General features: G+C 40.9%; 1 protein-coding gene across 1 annotated transcript in view; it reads right to left on the reverse strand.

Annotated features, from left to right (window-relative positions):
• MTHFD1 (methylenetetrahydrofolate dehydrogenase (NADP+ dependent) 1, methenyltetrahydrofolate cyclohydrolase, formyltetrahydrofolate synthetase) overlaps positions 1 to 19289 on the reverse strand; it is an 80572-nt gene that overhangs the window by 27262 nt on the left and 34021 nt on the right. Inside the window, exons 8-15 of the mRNA XM_006864565.1 lie at positions 18052 to 18163; positions 7356 to 7483; positions 6768 to 6865; positions 6242 to 6415; positions 5506 to 5642; positions 3794 to 3840; positions 3058 to 3165; positions 2837 to 2911 (exon numbers count right to left, since the gene is read on the reverse strand). Coding sequence (XP_006864627.1) covers positions 2837 to 2911; positions 3058 to 3165; positions 3794 to 3840; positions 5506 to 5642; positions 6242 to 6415; positions 6768 to 6865; positions 7356 to 7483; positions 18052 to 18163 — 879 coding nt within the window. The remainder of the gene's footprint in view (positions 1 to 2836; positions 2912 to 3057; positions 3166 to 3793; positions 3841 to 5505; positions 5643 to 6241; positions 6416 to 6767; positions 6866 to 7355; positions 7484 to 18051; positions 18164 to 19289) is intronic.

Below are 19289 nucleotides of genomic sequence, written 5' to 3' on the forward strand. Positions count from 1 at the left end.
CATACTTTACAATGTTGTCCATAGCTTGTCATGATCCACACAATTGAAAGCCTTTGCGTAGTCAATAAAGCACAGGTAAACATCTTTCTGATAGTCTCTGCTTTCAGCCAAGATCCATCAGACATCAGCAATGATATCCCTCGTTCCACGGCCTCTTCTGAATCTGGCTTGAACCTCTGGAAGTTCTCTGTTAATGTATTACCTTTAGTAAAACTTTACTTGAATGGAATATCAAAGAGATTATCCGATGATTTCCGCATTCTGTTGGGTCACCTCTCTTTGGAACGAGCACAAATACGGATCTCTTCCAATCAGTAGGCCAGATAGTTGTCTTCTAAATTTCTGGCAGAGATGAGTGAGTGCCTCCAGTGCCACCTCACTTTCTTGAAATATTTCAATTTTTATTCTATCAATTCCTGGTGCCTTGTTCTTTGCCAATTCCTTCAATGCATTTTGGACTTCCTCCTTCAGTATCATTGGCTCTTGATCATATGCTACCTCTTGAAAGGGTTGAACCTTAACCATTTCCTTTTGGTACAGTGACTCTGTGTATTCCTTCCATCTTCTCTTGATGCTTTCTGCATCATTCAATAATTTGCTCAGAGAATCTTTGAATAATCAAAGTCGAGGCTTGAATTTTGTCTTTTGTTCCCCCAGCATAAGAAATGCTGAGCGTGTTCTTCCTTTTTGGTTTTCTGATTCCAGACCTTTGCACATTTTTGGCTTCATCTTCTTGAGCTGATCTTTAAAATTTTCTGTTCAGCTCTTTTCCTCCTCATTTCTTCCACTTGCTTTAGCATCTCTACGCTGGAGACCAAGTTTCCGTGTCTTTAATATATCTTAAAATGAACACCTGGTGTGGTGCTGTTGGTTCCACACTGGACTGAGAACTACAGGACAGCAGTTCAAACCCACCAGATACAACTCGGAAATGCTATACAGGGTCGCTATGAGTTGGAACCGACTTGATGGCACTTAACAACAGTGTATCTTAAAATAGGATCCCTACTGGTAAATACAAAGTGTCTTGAATTCCAAAGGGAAAACTATGATCCCTTTGGCTAAACATAAGGGTAATTTCCTACTCACACAAGGATAAAGGATAAACACATCAGTCTCTCATCTGAGCACCAACCCTAAACAAGTGCAGTAAATAAGGTTTGTTGTAAGGCACATCCACACTTCCTAATTCACGAAACTCAAATACATGGAAATACAATGTGCAAAGCTTTTTTCCCATCAGACTATTGAGAAACCCAATTAACATGAAATGTTGTACTGTGCCATTCAGTCTGACTCAGTCACTCTGCAGGACACAGCAGAACTAACTGCCCTATATGGAAGCAGATTGCCACAGCTTTCTCCTGTGACATACCTGGGGTGGATTCAAACCGCCAACCCTTCTGTTAGCAGCTGCGTGCTTAGCCACAGCGCCAACAAGGCTCCTTAAATGAAATTTTAAGAATGGTAAAAAAAAAAAAAAAAATCAATGTTTACATGAGTTTTACTGAATACTGTACTTTCGATGCCGTTATACTTTGCTAAAGGCAGAAGAAAAGTCTTTCTTTTCCTCGTCACAGAATTTGGGTAAGACTGTCTTCTTTCACTCAGTATAATGCCTCTGAGGTCCATCCAAGTTGCTGCACGTATCAACAGTCCATTTCTTATTATTGCTGAGTTGTATTCCATTGCATGTATGCCCCACAGTTTGTTTACCCATTCATCCATAGAAGGACATGTGCATTATTTCCAGATGTTGGAGATTATGACATTTATGTACAGGTTTTTATACAAATACCACATTTTCATTTCTTCTGGATAAATACATAAGAATGGAACTTCTGGGTCAAATAATATAGTATATATTTAATGACTATATATTTGTTATAAAAATTAAAATAAACCACAGAAGTAAGCACTTCTTAATTATGTGACACAGCCTCTGGTATTTTATCAATGCAGGTCAGCTTTCTTCTTAGCCGAGGTCAGGTTGTTAACACTCTATACATACTCCTAACCTATCAACTATCCAACATTTCACATTTACGTAACGAACGCAAAGGTACCAGTCGACGTTAGTAGTGTTGGCTATGGTGGCCAACGTTATGTGTCAGCTTGGCTCGACCATAATTCTCAGTAGTTTGGCATCTATGTCATAATGTAATTTGGGAGTTATACGATGATATAATTCTCAGCCTACATTTTGGGATCTGATGTGGTCATCTTTCATTTTCACACCACAAACTGGTCTTTGGCCCCTAACCAGGTTGATAAGTGAGCAATACCAAAACCCAAACTAAACCCCTGCCATCCAGTCATTTCTGACTCACAGAGACCCTATGGGACAGAAGAGAATTGCTTTCTGTACAGAAGCAGCCTCATCTTTCCCCTGTGGAGAAGGTGGTGGGTTTGAAGCATTAACCTGTGGTTAGCAGCCTAATGCTTAACCCACGACACTATCAGGGCTCTCTATGTGGAGAGTTGTTGTTGTTAAGTGTCACTGGAATCAGTTTTAACTCACAGTGACCCTATATAGAATTTCTAAAGAGAAGCTGGTGGGTTTGAACCTCTAACCTTGCAGTTAGCAGTACAGTGGCTTATCCCATAGCCCCACACCAGGAACTCAAGTAGAGAGAGGTGTTTTGTTCCAGGATGAGCAACTCATAATTTACAGGCAAACGAAAATAGCCTCCTTCATCAGTCCTTGCAATGCATTAAGCCTCTGGTTATCAATACAATTTGATCCAATCTAGGCTTACCTACGGAGATTTTTTTTCCCTCTTGGTCAATTACCAAATTTCATACAATAACAAAATTAAAGAAGAAAAAAGCTTACCTGTAGCCTTCGGATTTGGATATCAGAGAACTTTCTCACTCCATTTACTGATGGTACCAAACGATTAAAGAGAGCCTGAAAGAAAAAGGTACAGAGTTTTTCAATGCAAGGCCTTACTGCCTTGTAACCTGCATCATCAGCATCCAAGGGATCAGCACTAATTCAGGTGCTTCAACCCTTTCAATAGCATTCACAGGGCTCACATGGCAACGGCATCCTACCTTGTCTGTCTGTGTCAGTTCATGGAACATTCGGGCATCAATGGCCGCAGCAACAAGGTTATTAGCGGCAGTGATTGCATGGATGTCACCTGTGAGGTGAAGATTAAACTACAAAAGAAGAGAAAGCACATCAGTTTCCCGACTTCTCTGCATCCTTTCTACCTTCACTCTATGGCAACCAAATAAATATCCCTGTGATACAGCCAAGGGAGTACTGGAGGCAACACAGCAAGAGAACAAACACTCCACACACACAGCTCTTGCTGACTGTCCAGAGAAGAACCTCCTCCCAAACTCTGAACTACTGGCTTTTCCTAAACAATGTGTACAGAAACCACGAAGTGCACACCACTGGCTCGCTGAGGACGCACTCCCGGTCCTGTAAGCAGTGAGAGAGCAGGCACACACGGCATCAGCAAGAACGCCACGTCTTATGCCATTTTCATTTCTAAAGTTAAGACTCTAAATTCCCTGGATGTGGACTCTTCCCAACCTCATGCTTCATTTGACCACTTGGCTTAAAACTGTAAGTTCCATTAAAAGCCAGACTTTGACGTTGTTGACATGTCAAAAAAAACCGAAACTGTCTCATAAGTCTACAAATTAAGATGTTTTCCTTTCAAGTATTGCTCCTACTGAGGAAAAAAGTCCACTAAGAACTCTACAAAAAATGTAATCTCTGGAAGAAAAAATTATAATAAAGGATCATATTGAGTCAAATCCTAGAGTACTTTACCTCTTCCATAGGAATAACCTGCGAGTAGCCACCTCCTGCAGCGCCACCTAGAGGACAGGTCGAGGGTGAGGACTCAGGTTAAAGCAAGCCTCTCTCCAAGACTTGGAAATCAATTAAAAGCAAATATATTTTTTGTTTTGTTTTGTTTTAAAACTACTGAGTCTATTATTTAAGGAGCCCTGGTGGCACAGTGGGTTATGCTTTGGGCTGCTAACCATGAGGTGAGCAGTTGGAATCCACCAGCCGCTCCAATGGGAGAAAGAGGACGTTTCTGCTCCCATAAAGATTTATAGCTTCAGAAACCCTACACAGAGTTGGAATTCACTTAATGGCTGTGGATTTGGCGTTTTACAAGTGGTGCTGTGGGATAATACGCTGGACAGCAAGGTCAGTTTGAGCCACAAGGTGAGTGGTTCAAATTTACCATCAGTGCCTTGAAAACCCTATACAGGGTTGCTACAAGTTGTAACAACCTGAAAGCACTTAACAACAACGTGATTTATTTGGAGTCCTGTTGTAGCACTGTAGGATAAGCACTGGACTGCAAGGTCAGTTTGAAGCACACAGCCAGTAGTTCCAACTCACAAGTTACTCTTCAGTAACCCTATACAGGGTTGCTATGAGTCCGAATAGACTCGACGGCACTTTACAACATTATTTATTTATGTTCTAAAACAACAACAACAAAAGCCTAACCTACTTTTTTCAGGGTCTGTTATTTCTTTGGGTCCTGCTGTGGCACTGGACTGCTAAATGCATGGTCAGTGGTTCAAACCCACCAGCTGCTCCTTGGAAACCCTATACATAGTCACTATGAGTTAAAACCAATTTGATGACACTCAACCACAGCAATTACTACTAATGTTCACTCAGGGTACATGTTTGCTTTTCTTCTGCCTAGCATTTCATTAAATTGTACAGGTTAGTAGTGGTGATCCTACAGCGCCACACCAGGACTCCAGTAATCACTAGAACCAGCATAACTATGTGACTACCCTGACACCATGGCAAATGGCACTCTTCAAAAGCCCACTAGTAATTAATAAAAATAACTGAGCGATTGAGAGTATTTTGCAGTATTGCAGGTTTCAGAAGCTAAAGGTAAAGTATGGTTGCTGATGTTGTGTTTTTATATAATCAGAAGAAGAAACACTGTACTAACAGTGTTGTCTTAGAATTTGACATCGTTAAAATTGTAAGTTCAAAGTACAGATATAGGGATCTATTCTATTCTAATATTTAATAATGCTGTCTTACCAAGTTACCGGTGACATCTCAGTACCACTACTGTAAAACTGTGATTCCACTAGCTATCACCTATCAGAGGATAAAAGAAAATGACATGCCTACACTGCCGAGCACAAAACCTGGCGTGAAGCATATGCCCATTAGAGACAAGCTTTTCTTTCTCCAGCAGGGTGAAGTACGACTATCAGCATGATGACCAGTAGCTATGACTACCTTTACTGTTAGTATAACAGCCGACTATTACGATCAAATAAAAGCACCAGCAGCTACTTATTACCCATCTCTGGGGATCCCTGTTCAATGTCTAATAGTGACAGCTGGATTGGGATGATCTGACAAAACCTTCCCCAAGAGCAATATAATCGGGATGTGTGAGGAGGACATTCCTGGTGTCTAAATGAGGTGAAGACCCTATTAAGCATTTATAGGTCGAGGGGGCCATCCCGGATCTAGCCCACTAATACCTTTGATTCCAAATGTTGGGCCCTGAGAAGGTTGTCGCACACATGCAAATACATTCTGATGGAGGTGGGCACCAAGGGCTTGCACCAGCCCAATTGTGGTTGTGCTTTTCCCTTCTCCCAGGGGCGTTGGAGTTATTCTTCAAAATGAAAGCAGAAGAGATAAAGGTTTATTTATAGAATCAAGTTTATGTGAATCACTAAGTCAGACATTGCAGATGCTACAGAACGACTCTTAATCCAAACAGCAGGGATGACAAAAGGCCTGAATATTTCCCAAGACTTTGAGCTGTAATTTCCCCAAACTTGTAAATGAAAAGACTGCTGAACTTCATCTCTCCTCATTGTCATGAGCAAGCAGACTGCATCTTTTAGAGGGATGCTGCTATAATTTAATTTTCCTATTTTTAACCTTAAAAATGAATCCAGCAATAAAGACGAATGCTCTGTAGAACAAGTGAATTAATGAATTTGGGGTTAAAGAAGGCCAATTCCATCAGACGACAAGTCTTAAGACTTAGTGCTTCTATTAACTAGCTACTTAACCTTGACCAATTTACTCATCTCTGAAAAATTAGAATCTACTCTTACCATCTCAGGGCTGTTGTGACCATCGCATGTTACACGAAGATGTCAAAACCACATCAAAGGAAACTTTCACATACATGTGCTAAGTGCAAATGCAATCCATGATTCTAATAGTAGAAGATTCACTCAGCAAAGTGAATGAACAACATACCCAGTCACCACCACATATTTTCCATCTTGCTGGTGCCTTAGACGTTCTAGTGCTGAAAGCTGAACTTTGGCTTTAGTTTCACCATACAACTCCACCTCTTCAGAGAGCAGGCCAATTTCTCGAGCCAGGTTATCAATGGGCTTTGGTTTGCAAGATCGTGAAATAGTAATGTCACTTCAAAGAAACATAGAAAATTGACATCAATCTTCAGTCACTGAATTTAATCAACCCCACACTAGTAATGCTCTGGTGCCACAATGCTTAAGCAGAAATGTTGATGGTTCGAACCCGCCCCCAGAAGCTCTTTAGAAGAAAAGATCCAACAATCTGCTTCCATATAGATGACAGCCTAGAACACGCTAGGTAGCACTTCTACTGTGTCACATGGTCTCACTATGAGTTAAAGTTGGCTTCTCCCTCCCCAACCAATGACGGTGCGTTCAAAGGAAGCACACATGTATTCATGGTATCTGTCAGCTAGGAACCAACAATTGCACATTTTAAATCTGGACCATTGTATTTTCACCTTGGAACAGGTGTCTGGAGGTTCAGGTGGTTATACTGAATCACCCACTTTCCCGACTGAAATTTTCCCAGGAAACGCTTTGCACTCTCCACTGTGCTCTACACAAAATGACATAAACAGAATGTAAGCAAAATGAAAAGGAAGTAACCATGTTAGCCTCCACCCCATCCCAAACCCCAGCCCACTCCAGCTGAATCATCAAACTGATCTACCTGTAAGCATGCTTTGATAACAAGCAAAAGTGACAGGTGTTTAACATGCTTTGGGGCTGCTTGTGTGAAAAAAGGGCAAACTAGACAAAACATACCTAGCCAGGTGAATGTGCTAGCCCTTTCCTTTTTGAGGAGTCATTATTCTCCAAAGTAAATAAGAATAGTACCCGCTTGACTTCCCTCTATTTCTTTGTACTTCTATTCCTCCTCTCCCCATCCCCTCCCCCTTTCAACTTAGCTTACAACTTACTTATTAGCTTCTGAGTATGTTTTCTGACATTTCTACTTGAGGGAAAAGCCCTAACTTACATTTTGGATCTCACCTGGATTCTATCAGTTTCCTACAGCTACTACAGAAACTGTTATTCACAAGTACCTGCATTAGCATCGCCACCGTCATAGGCCCAACACCACCAGGAACAGGGGTGATGAAGCCCGCCTTCTCTTTGGCCTCATCGTATGCCACGTCACCCACAACTTTTCTCCCATTTGGTTTGGTATCATCTGGTCAAGGGAGGAAAATAAAAATCAAGTCTCAAAATTGTTAACCTGGTGTTTATTTCTAAGTGAATGACCAATGACAACAGCTTGTTCCAGAAACTAAAGAGAAATGAGGTTTTGTAGTTCCACCAGGCTCAAGTGCCTGCTCTTATTTAAAAGCGATAGGATGACAGGTGTTTGCTACTTCCTGGGGAGAAAATCCCCAGGATGCTTAAAAAAATCCACAAGATGCTTAAGCACCTTTTTTAGACCCAGAGGAGAATCCTTTTGTAGTCCATCAGGTGGCAAACAAAATACTGACTGTTTCTTATATCCAACTACACAATATATAATGAGTTGCTTTTAAAATTCTCACTGTGAGGTCTACAAAGGAATGTTTTTGGTGCATAAAGCTCCAGCTATGTCACAGCTGCCAGCTACCGTTTCTACAGCAACTGTCAGCATTTTGTAAGCTCCATGAGTGAGCTGGAGGAACAATTCAACATCCAATTCCAAAGATGAGCAGTTACTTAAATGTATGCTAAAGCAAAGAATATAATTACACTTCCCTTAAAAGGATACAAGAACAAACACAAATCTTACCAGCACACAAGAGCTATTCAAGAGAACAAAACCCAATGATGCATCACTTCTCGCTGGCACAAAGAACTACCTACACTTGGCTTCCGTGCTCTTCTGGGAGGGGCTGGGGCGCAGGGCTAGACCTTGTAGCACTAGGGCTGCCAGGGCAGGATCTGGTGGAATCTGAGACACATCATCACTTCTCTGAGACAAACAGCTTCAGGAAGTAGCCAAGAAGCCAGATTTAAGAGACCCAGGCTCTCGGATCAGCTTTTCAAGCGTTTGTCCACAGCCACTGCAGGCTCCATGTTTATGTGAAACCCAAAAAGGCAAAGGATGACAATACCAATGCCCTTGAATGCTAAACAGACGACTGACGGTCCACCCAGAGGCATCGCAGAAGAAAGGCCTGGGGATTTACTTTTAAAAATCAGCTACTGAAAAGCCTACAAAGCACAGCTGTTGTATTCTAGCACGCATGGGGTTGCCATGAATCTGAGCCAACTTGACAACAGGACTTTAATTTACCGTGATAGTTGAGAAGCAAAGTAAGAAAATGTGTACAGTCTTGAAATTGGTATAGAGTCCTGTTGCAGCGCTGTAGGGTAAGCACTGGATTACTAGCCCTGAGGTTAGTTCAAACCCACTAGCCATTCCTTGGAAACCCTATACAGGGTCACTATAAGTCAACATTGATTCAACACAGCACTTAACCACAACACATAAGGCATTCTCTCCATGTCTTAGTTACATAAGATACTTTTATATATACTTGCATACCATAAGGAACTGGTAAACACAATTTCTTGGGATAGTTTCAGGTTTCTAGAAGATTATCAAGCAGCAGACTAGAACAGAACATTCCTCTCATAACCCTGAAGATTCAAAATGCCAGGGAAATACAGTTTACCCTGAAGACAGTTTTAAATACTCCCTGCTCCTCTCTATTTACTGATGTCAGTTGTTTTCACATCACCCTATAGAACAGGCACAGATCAACAGCAGCAGAACTCAATGCTGGACTGGATGAGCTCTTTTGTTCCTTAACAATCTACCATAAATACTATCATAGTTGACTTGAGTGTCCTCTGATACATGTAGTGTTTCATGGATTATATAATGTGCCGGTGGAAAAAGCATCCTCAATTTAAGGATATGGTTTTAACAATGAACAAACAGCTTGGTTATCTACACATGGCCTCAGAATTTCCCTTTCATTGGGAAATTGTAGGTATAACTAAAACTTAAGATCGGCTGTGCCTGGACTCCTTTACTCCATTTAATTTGGGGAAGCCGTAGCACTGAATTGGAATATGGTGAGAAATCTGTTTTTATAGCCCTTCCGTAAACAGTATTCATCTATCTCTTCTCAAACTATCATTAGTAAGCCAAGCAGGAAGAAGAATCTTACGTGTTTCTCAGTCTAAAGCTATTCTTTGATATTGAATCTTAAAAAAAAAAAAAAATTCCTTTTTTGTTGGTCTCTCTCAGAACATAACAGAGAAGAAAAAAGAAAATCAAAGATGGAAGTAAACAGTTAGTCCAAAAAAGGAATGGACTACACAGATCCTGAGACAAGAAGAACAAGATTGTGCCTGGCTATCACTGATCACCACTCTGAAAGGGATCACAATACAGAAAGTCCTGGATAGAGTGGGAGAAAAATATGGAAAAAACTAAAAATCATATAAAAAGATCAAGTTTGATATAGACTAGGGCCCTTAAATACCCATGGTTCAGGCCTGGAACTGAACTCCTATGGCTCAACTTTCAGCCCTATGTTAGGCTTACAAAGTAAACAATAACTCCAGGGAGAGACACACTCCTTAAAATGATCAACCCTATGAGATCAGAGGAGATACAGCGCAGAAGGTGGGAAGGGACAGGAAAGACTGAGGAATGGTGACAGTACACACAGGGAAGGACTGGGAAGAGGGCTGTGATACTGTGAGGATGGCAATCAATGTCACACAACAAAACGTGGATGAACTGCTGAATGAATAACTAAATCTGCTCTGTAAACTTTTACATAAAACACAAGAAAAAGTTTTAAAAATCAACACCTTAATCCAACCTCTCCAACAATTATAACAGCAGCAAAGTAAGCCTACAGCCACCAGAAGAAAAGAAATAATAAAGTTTTTTTAAAGAAGAAAAAAAAACAACAAACAAGCCAGAAAATCAACAAAGAAATTGGTTGACAATATCAATAAAATCAACAAACCACTGTCAAATATAACAAAAGAAAAGGAGAAGATGCAAATAACACGAATAAGAAATGATATGGGTCAATGACAAATAAGAATCAATGACAATAAAAAGAGTAACAAAATACCATGAAATTCACCAACAAATTTTTGAAAATCTAGAAGAAATGGACAAATTTCTAAAAACAAATGACCTACTTAAACTTATACAGACTAAAGTATAAAACTTCAATAGGGCTATGACAAAAAAAGAAATTTATCAACTCATTTAAAACTCCCAACAACAAAAAAAGTCTGGGCTCAGATGATTTTACTGGTGAATTTAACCAAATATTCAGAGAAGAGCTGACACCAATTCTACTCAAATTATTCAAATTCAGAAACGGATGGTCAGCTCACATATTCATCTTATGACGCAAGCATAACCCTGACACCAAAATCAGGCAAAGGCATTACTAAGAAAGAAAATTATAGACCAGTATCCCTTATAAGCATAGATAAAAAGGAAAAAACTATACAATCATATCAATCGATGTAGAAAAGTCATTTGACAAAAGCCAACACTCATTCCTAATAAAAACACTCAATAAAGTAGGAAAAGGGAAATTTCTCAATATAATTAAGGGCATATATACAAAACAACAGCCAATATCACTCTTGATGGGGAGAAAATGAAACCATTCCCCTTGCAAACAGGAACCAGATAAGAATGCTCCTCATCACCACTCTTATTTAATATTGTGTTAGAAGTCTTAGCCAGAATTCTAAGACAAGAAAGAAAATTCAAGGCATTCAGATTGGTAAAGAAGTGGAAGTCTCCATTTGCAGATGACATGATCCTAGAAAATCCCAAGGGCTCACTGAAAGATACAGAAAAGTGGCCGGGTACAAGATAAACAGACAAAATAAATTGGATCCCTTTATACTAATAAAGGAGCTCTGGTAGCGTAGTGGTTACGAATCGGGCTGTGAACCGCAAGGTCAGCAGTCCGAAACTACCAGCTGTTCCGCGGGAGAAAGATGAAGCTTTCTGCTTCTGTAAAGATTTACAGCCTAGGAAACCCTGTACAGGGTCGCTATGGGTCGGAACCGACTCCACGGCACATAACAACAACATACTAATAAAGAGAGCTCTGAAAAGAAAATCAGAAAAACCATTTGCAATAGACCCCCAAAACATGAAATTCTTAAGAATAAATCTAACCAGAGAAACAAAAGACCTATATAAATAAACGTATAAAACACTATAACAAGAAACCGAAAGTTGTTGTTGTCAAGTGCCATCAAGTACCCTATGCACAACAGGACATAGCTACCCTATGCACAACAGGACAAAACATGGTCTAATCCTGAGCCAACCTCACAGTCACTGCTATGTTTGAGTTCCTCGCTGCTGTCATTGTGCCAATCCATCTAGTTAAGGGTCTTTCTCTTTTTCTCCGACCCTCCACTTTACCAAACATGATATCCTTCTCCAGGGACTGCTAACTCCTAACAATATGTCCGAAGCATGCGTGAAAGAGTCTGGCCATCCTGGTCTCCAAGGAGCATTCTGGCTGTACTTCTTCCAAAACAGATTTGTTTGTTCTTTTGGCCATCCATGGTACTTTTAATATTCTCCTCCAACATCATAACTCAAATGCATCAATTCTTCTACGGTCTTCCTTATTCACTGTCCAACTTTCACATGCATATGAGGTTAATGAAAATATCATGGCTTGGGTCAGATGCACCATAGTCCTCAAACTGACACCTTTGTTCTAAAACATTTTAAAGTGGTCTTGTATACTAGATTTGCCTAATGCAATACATCATAAACCAAAAGATACATCAAAACTGGAAGAATATACCATGCTCGTGGATAGAAAGACTGTAAAAATGTCAACTCTACCCAAAGTGATCTATAGATATAACACAATCTCAATCCAGGTTCCAATTAAGCACTAACTTCATATAGAAAGGAATAAGACGTTAGACAGACAAAGCATACTAAAAAGGAAAAAGAAAAAAGGAGGCCTCTCACTTTCCAATCTCAAAGCTATTCTACAGCCACAGTACACAAAACAGCTTGGTACTACTACAAAGAAAGACATGTAGATCAAGGGAAAAGAACTGAGAAACCAGAAGTAAATCCATTCACCTATGTGCAATAGATCTTTTGTGTGTGTGTGTGCAATAGATCTTTGACAAGGGATCACAACAAATGGTGTTGGCAACACTGGAAATTCATTTGCAGAATGAAATAAGACCAGTATCTCACACCATATAAAAACAGGAACTCAACATGGATTAAAGACCTAAACGTAAAACCTAGAACTTTAAAGATCATCAATGAAAAAATAGGGACAAACTTAGATGCTCTGATTCATGGTATAAATACACTATCAAATATAACTGAAAACACAAACAGCAGAAGACAAAACAGGTGACTGGAACCTTCTAAAAACTAGATACTTATTTGCATCAAAAGATTTCACCAAAATAGTAAAAAGACAATCCATAGACTTGGAAAAAAAAAATTTGGTAATATCAGACAAGGGACTACTGTCTATGTGCTGTTGTTGTTAAGTCATGTCAAGTCAGTTTTGACTCACAGCAACCCTGCATAGGGTTTCTGAGGTGAGCTTGAACCACTGACCCTGTGGTACAAACCGACATTGTGGTTCAAACTGACCTTGTATTAACTCACAGCACCACAGTAAAGTTAAAAACAGAAAACAGAAAAACAATAAATGATGGGAAGGGTGAGGTGAGTTATGGGACTGTCCCATACCGTGATGGTGCAACCACTGTGGAAAACAGTATGGCACTTTCTCAAAAGGTTGGCAATAGAAATATCATATGATCCAGCAATCTATTTGGTATATATCCTCAAGAAATAAAACTTATAATTAAATATATGCATATCCATGTTCATTGCAAGACAGCCTAGATGCCCATCGATAGAGAAATGGTTGAACAAACATTAGTAAACACAAACAAGGGAATACTATGCAAGGTTGAACAATAACGAATCTGCGAAAAACTCCGTAACTTGGATGAACCTGGAGCACATTATGCTAAGTGAAATTAATCAATCACAAAAGGACAAATATTGTATGAGACCATTATTTTAAAAGTGTAATAAAAGGTTTTCAGACTAAAAGAAACATTCTTTGATGGTTACCATGAGTGGGAGGGAGGGGAGAGTAATTCACCGGCTAGAGGGTAGACACTTGTTAGTTCAGGTGACAGGGAGGGCAATATACAAGGAGAGGGAGGGCAATACACAAGAAGGAGGTTGGCATGGGCTAAATGGGATAGAGGTAAATAATGATTTATACACAAACTTGGAACAAGTGTTCTATGTGTAGATACATGGATTGAGACAATGCCTTCTGGACATTTAAATGAATATATTTTGTTTTGTATGTGTACATCAAATAGTTTTGCTTTGTTCATTTGTGAAATGTAAGAGGTAAATGGGAAGTCAAAGGGAGGAAGTAGAGTAAGTTGTCACAGGGAAGGGATTGTAATCATCCAGATAAAGGAAAGTATATGACAGGGTAGACAGGGATGGGCAACTTAGACATTGGCTACCCAAAATGGGGGGGCTAAAATGCAAGAAGTGACTGGCTTACAAGTTTTCAGGAGGGAGCTTAGGTCCAGAGGGCCCAGGGGAAGATAGAATCTTCACCCAGTGATTTCCAACCTGTCTAGATGGGGGCTGGTGAAAGGAGATGGGGATAAGACTCTTATTCAATAGTGAAGAATTGCTATCAGGACTGAATGCAATTGCTGCAAATGTAAAGGCAGATGTTTTTATAACAAAAGGAGGGAAGTGGTAGATTTTGCAGTCCAGGAGCAGAGGACCCTCATCAGGGGAGAAGAGCTGAGTGCGGGACCCTATCCAGAGAAGCAGTGACACCATAGATGGAGGCAGAGATGATGAAGTGGACAGATGGAGAGGCTGGGGACTCTGGACTCAGGAAGGGAGAGGGGCTGTGTGCTGGTGGCAGGGGGGCTGGCTTAAACTCTTTGGGTGTTTGAATGATTAAATATTCCTGAGTGTTTTGGTGTACACAAAACAAAAACAGAGGGAATGGAAGCAAATGCTGTTGAATGATGTGCATGGAGGCAATTGTAATCATTGCAGTGAAACAAAATATGAAAGGGTGAGTATAAAGCTGATGTTCTTCCATGTAAACTATATCACTCAATTCACAATAAAAACTTAAAAAAAAAGTGTATGATTTGCTGAATGTAAAGTTGATGATTTTGTCTGTTAACCTTCACTCAAGTCATGATAAAAAGTTAAAAAAAAAAAAAGTCAAGGAAAAGTTTTCATTCTGTAATAAATTTTTTTATGATGTTTACTACGGGTGGAAGGAAGAGACAATTATTCACTGGGTAAAGTGTAGACACCTACTAACTTGGGTGATGGGAATACAGTTAAAAAGAGAAGAAGGAAGGGGAAAACAAGGAAATTGTGTTCTTTTTGTCAGTTTTTCTCATGTATCAGAAGGGAAACAATGCCTATTTATTATCTCAGTAAAAATAGCTTATACATTATTTTCATTTGAAACATAAAAGTCAGGTTACTACAGCAGCATTTTCTGTGTTGCTATGACATGTTATATTAAAAACAGTCTGGCCTCATATTCCTTCTTAACAATTTTATTTTCTTCATATAACATGGCCTGTATAATGGCGAATTACAATATTCAGAATTGTTTTTGAAGACTGCCCTGTATAATAAAAACTTTTAAAATATTTTTTAAATTGAAAAAGAATGAATAAGTACATGCATGAATGAAGGAGTGAATGAATACATGCAAGAATGAAGAATACATACATACATGAATAAAAAAATACTGTTTTGAAAACACGCACATACTCAATGGATTCTTAATCTAACATGTGATTTATAATGTTATTCCTGATTATACCTTGCAAACCATTTAAATTAAAATATGAATCAAGAAGTGGCCAAAGTTGTGGGATGTGGTGGAGTATTTAGATCCCTAGCCCACCTTCTGCTCTGTAGCTCACCAGAGATTCTGTCATCCTTGGGGAATAATAAGAGCCAGTCTTAGCAATATTTCTTTGCTTATATGCCCACAACCAACTCAACAGCAAATAACAACAATAAAGTACACACACTGTGGGCTAGGTGTTGAGCTGGTAACTGCAAGATCAGAGGTTCAAGCCCACCAGGTGCTCCAAGAAAGAAAGATGAGGCTGTCTGCTTCCATAAAGATCTACGGGCTCGAAAACCTTACACAGGGTCATTCTTAGTTGGAATTGACTCGATGGCAGTGGGTCCGGTTTGGGGCTTTGGATGCCAAGGACCAGTATAAACAGTTAATCAAGATAAGAGGTATAGTTTTTCTGTTATTCATATTTACCATCTATGTGAGGAATAAATGTGAATAGGATGGGAAGTTTCATGTTTAAGTCAGCACTTCATACTTGCAAAACTCAAAATCCCCACTAGCTTGTCTTTAATTCATCTCTCATATCTAATCCAAAAAATGGCAAAAGCAGAAAGATAATGGAGAAGATGCAAGGTTTTAAACAGAATGCACTTGAATGCCATATTGCAAGTACTCAAAGCGAGGAGTTGTAGGAGAGCAATGTCTTTATCATCCATTAGATAATTACACTACAAGAAAATGAGTGATCAATTATGAGCTACTGTCTTAAAAGCATGATAGGGAGAGTGGGAGGGAGGTTAAAACTGGTGACGGCTTGACAGTGACTAATGTTCCTGGCAGTTTAACGGCTGTATTTCAAACCAGAGATAGGAAAGGAGGAAAAAAGATTATTCTTGTGATAACTTCCTTCAACAATTCAACAAATGAGTTGTTGAATTGTAATTAGCTGTTGATTAGTCATTAGAAGGCTGGACATTGATTGCACCACAGAGTAGTCCCTGGATGGTATAAACAGTCAGCACTTGAATAGTAGTCAAAAGTCTAGCAGTTCAAACCCACCCAGAGGTGACAGTCTACTTCTGAAAGGTGACAGCCATGAAAACCTATGGAGGACAGTTGACTTGACAGCAACTGGTTTGGTTTGGTTTCATTTTGGCAAGACAACACACACCTGATAAATGAAATACAAAGTTCTCGAGGAAGACAAGGAGGAGGCAGGGAGGGAGAGAAAGACTTTCAAAAGTAAAGATCAGACAATGTTTGGAAGGAGGAAAGGGACAGACAGAGAGGAGGTGGGAATGAAGTGGCTAAAGGTAAAGGCCACAATTGAGTTTTATTCAGTTGTGTTGCCCAGAGTCTGGCAAGGTGCTCGATCCACCAAACAGGGGGGTTCAATGACCACTGGTTACTTTCTTGAATCTACTAGGTATCTAGGCGGTTATTCACGGTATTGTTCTTTCAAATGCCCTGCAGCAATGACAACCTGCTAACTATGCAGGACCAAGGAAAAATGCAAAGGATAGACAGAGCTTGTGCAGGGCAGTACCAGTGGTCCTGTTTTGCGGAGGTTTAAGAAGGGTATTCACAAAGTGTGAGTCAGAATAAAGGCTGCCGAAGTGGGTAGAACTGCGGGGTAAAGCTAAGGAGCTTGACTAGGAATGAGGATCCCAGGCCCACGTCATGAGGCCCGGGCATGCAGATAGAATGACTGGCTGCAGGGGAGGCCAGTAAGACATCTGTAGGAGTCCATCTGAGCTGGGAACATTCTGTGCTCACACTGATGAGAGAGAAGAGAGAAAATGCATCCTCTCTGCCTAGATGAAAAGCCCAGGCCAAACACCTTTGTGGAGAAAGCCCTGCTAGAGGATCGTTGGCAGGAGGAGTCCCTCTTCTGGACTCGCACTGCAGGAATTACACTGTATTTTAAATCCACCCACCACCTTTGTTGCAGACTGATCTCTACAGAAACGTAGAGAGGTAGTCAGCTTGGAAACTGTATAGCACGGGGGTTAAAACTGGAGGCTCAGACATCAGGTTTGTTGGTGTTATTAGGTGCCAGACATAAGGTGGACCTGCTTAAGTAGCTACTATCCCAAAGGAGTCCTGGTGTGTCACTATAGGATAAGCACCTGACTACTAACTATGAGGTTGGTGGTTCAAACCTACATCATATGCATGTGAAAGTTGGACAATGAACAAGAAAGACTGTAGAAGAAATGATACATGTGAGTTATGGTGTTAGAGGACAATATTAAATGTACCATGGGCTGCCAGAAGAACAATTCTGCTTTGGAAGAAGCACATCAGAATGCTTCCTAGAAGCCAGGATGGCAAGACTTTGTCTCTCAAACTCAGGATGTATTATAAGGAGGGACCAGTCTCTGAAGAAGGACATCATGTTATGCAAAGTGGAGGGTCAGACCCCCAATGAGATATATGACAGTAGGAATGGGCTCAAGCTTAACAACAATCCTAAGGCTGATGTAGGACTGGGCAGTGTTTTGTCTTGTTGTGCTAAGGTTGCTAGGAATCAGAACCAACTCAACAGCACCTAAGAACAGCAACAATCCCATTTATCAGACTCCTAGTATGGTGCTGTAAGATCATCACTGGACTGCAAACAGCAAGATTAGTGTTGCAAACCCACCAGCTGCACCTCAGAAACCCTGTGCAAGGTTCCCCGGAGTCAGAACTGACTTGAAGACACTAATAACAACAGTCCCATTTATTAACTGTTGTGACCTGGGCAAGTCAATCTCTAACCCTCCTGAGCTTTGAGCATAAAATGGAGACAAGAGTTTCTCTCAGGTTTTATTTGAAGACCCATCTCTCCCATCATCCCCGCATCTCTCCACTAGCAACCACCTTCCTTCCCAGTGACACCTACCTGGAACGTAATTGATTCCACAATCGATGACTATCGCCCCAGGTTTGATCCACTCCCCTCTCACCATTTCAGGCTGACCAGTTGCAACCACTAAAATATCACCTTTATTCACCTGGGGAAAGGGGATTCTGACTTTAGTGATTAAAGATTGAAATGAACAAACAAAAACCTATAGGTGGGAAGGACAGCACCCCTGAATGTTGTATTAAATTCCCAGGAGACATCAGCTATTTCCCATGTCAAAGCCCAAAACACAGGATGCATGCTGGGTGTAACCGCCTTCCATGCCCTGCACTTTTGCCCACGGCCTGCCAGGGAGCTCTTCACTGTGCATGTTAACCGAATGGGGAGACTGACAAGAAGCTTCAGGGCATGGAGAGCACAGGCTTGGAGCCACCAGTCGGGGGCACCGTCCCTGAAGTACGCAGTACTGGAGACAGTCCCCTCTGCTACCAAATGCGGGTACTTCCACCTTCCACAGAGCACTGCTGTGAGAGGAATAAAAGAGGTGCATGCCCTGTTGCTGTTGAATTGATCCCTACTCATTGTGACCCTGTAAGGAGCTCTGGTAGCGTAGTGGTTACGAATCGGGCTGCGAACCTTAAGGTCAGCGGTTCGAAACTACCAGTCGCTCCGCGGGAGAAAGATGAGGCTTTCTACTCCCGTAAAGATTTACACCCTCGGAAACCCTGTACAGGGTCGCTATGGGTCGGACCCGACTCGATGACACTTAACAACAACAACAACATTGTGACCCTGTAGGATAGAGGAGAACTGTCCCATTGGGCCTCCAAGGCTGTCGTCCCCTTTGCAGAAGCAAATAGCCCCATCTTTCTCCTGAGGAGCAATTGGTGAGTTCAAACCTCAGACCTTTTGGTTAACAGCTGAGTGCTTAACCACTGTGCCACCAGGGCTCCTTGTATTGCCAACAGGGACATGCAAAGCTGAGACTTCTTGGACCCCCAAATCCAACACAAGGATCAAGAACCCGCTGCCACAGATGCCAGAGGACTGCTGTCCACAATCTTTCAGGACATGTCCAGTTCTGGGTAGCAGGCCACCACTGGTGGGACTGTGCAGCCTGCCTTCCAGGGTTCAATCCCAATGGCTATACCGGTGTAGAAAGAGTACAAACAGAAGACTATAGGGAGACTGGGAAGTGACTGTTTTAATAGGTATGGGATTTCTTTTGGGGTGATTAAAATATTCTGGAACTAAAAAGCTGTGATGAATGCACA

Source organism: Chrysochloris asiatica, unplaced genomic scaffold (assembly GCF_000296735.1).
Source record: "Chrysochloris asiatica unplaced genomic scaffold, ChrAsi1.0 scaffold00067, whole genome shotgun sequence".
Lineage (NCBI taxonomy): Eukaryota > Metazoa > Chordata > Mammalia > Afrosoricida > Chrysochloridae > Chrysochloris > Chrysochloris asiatica.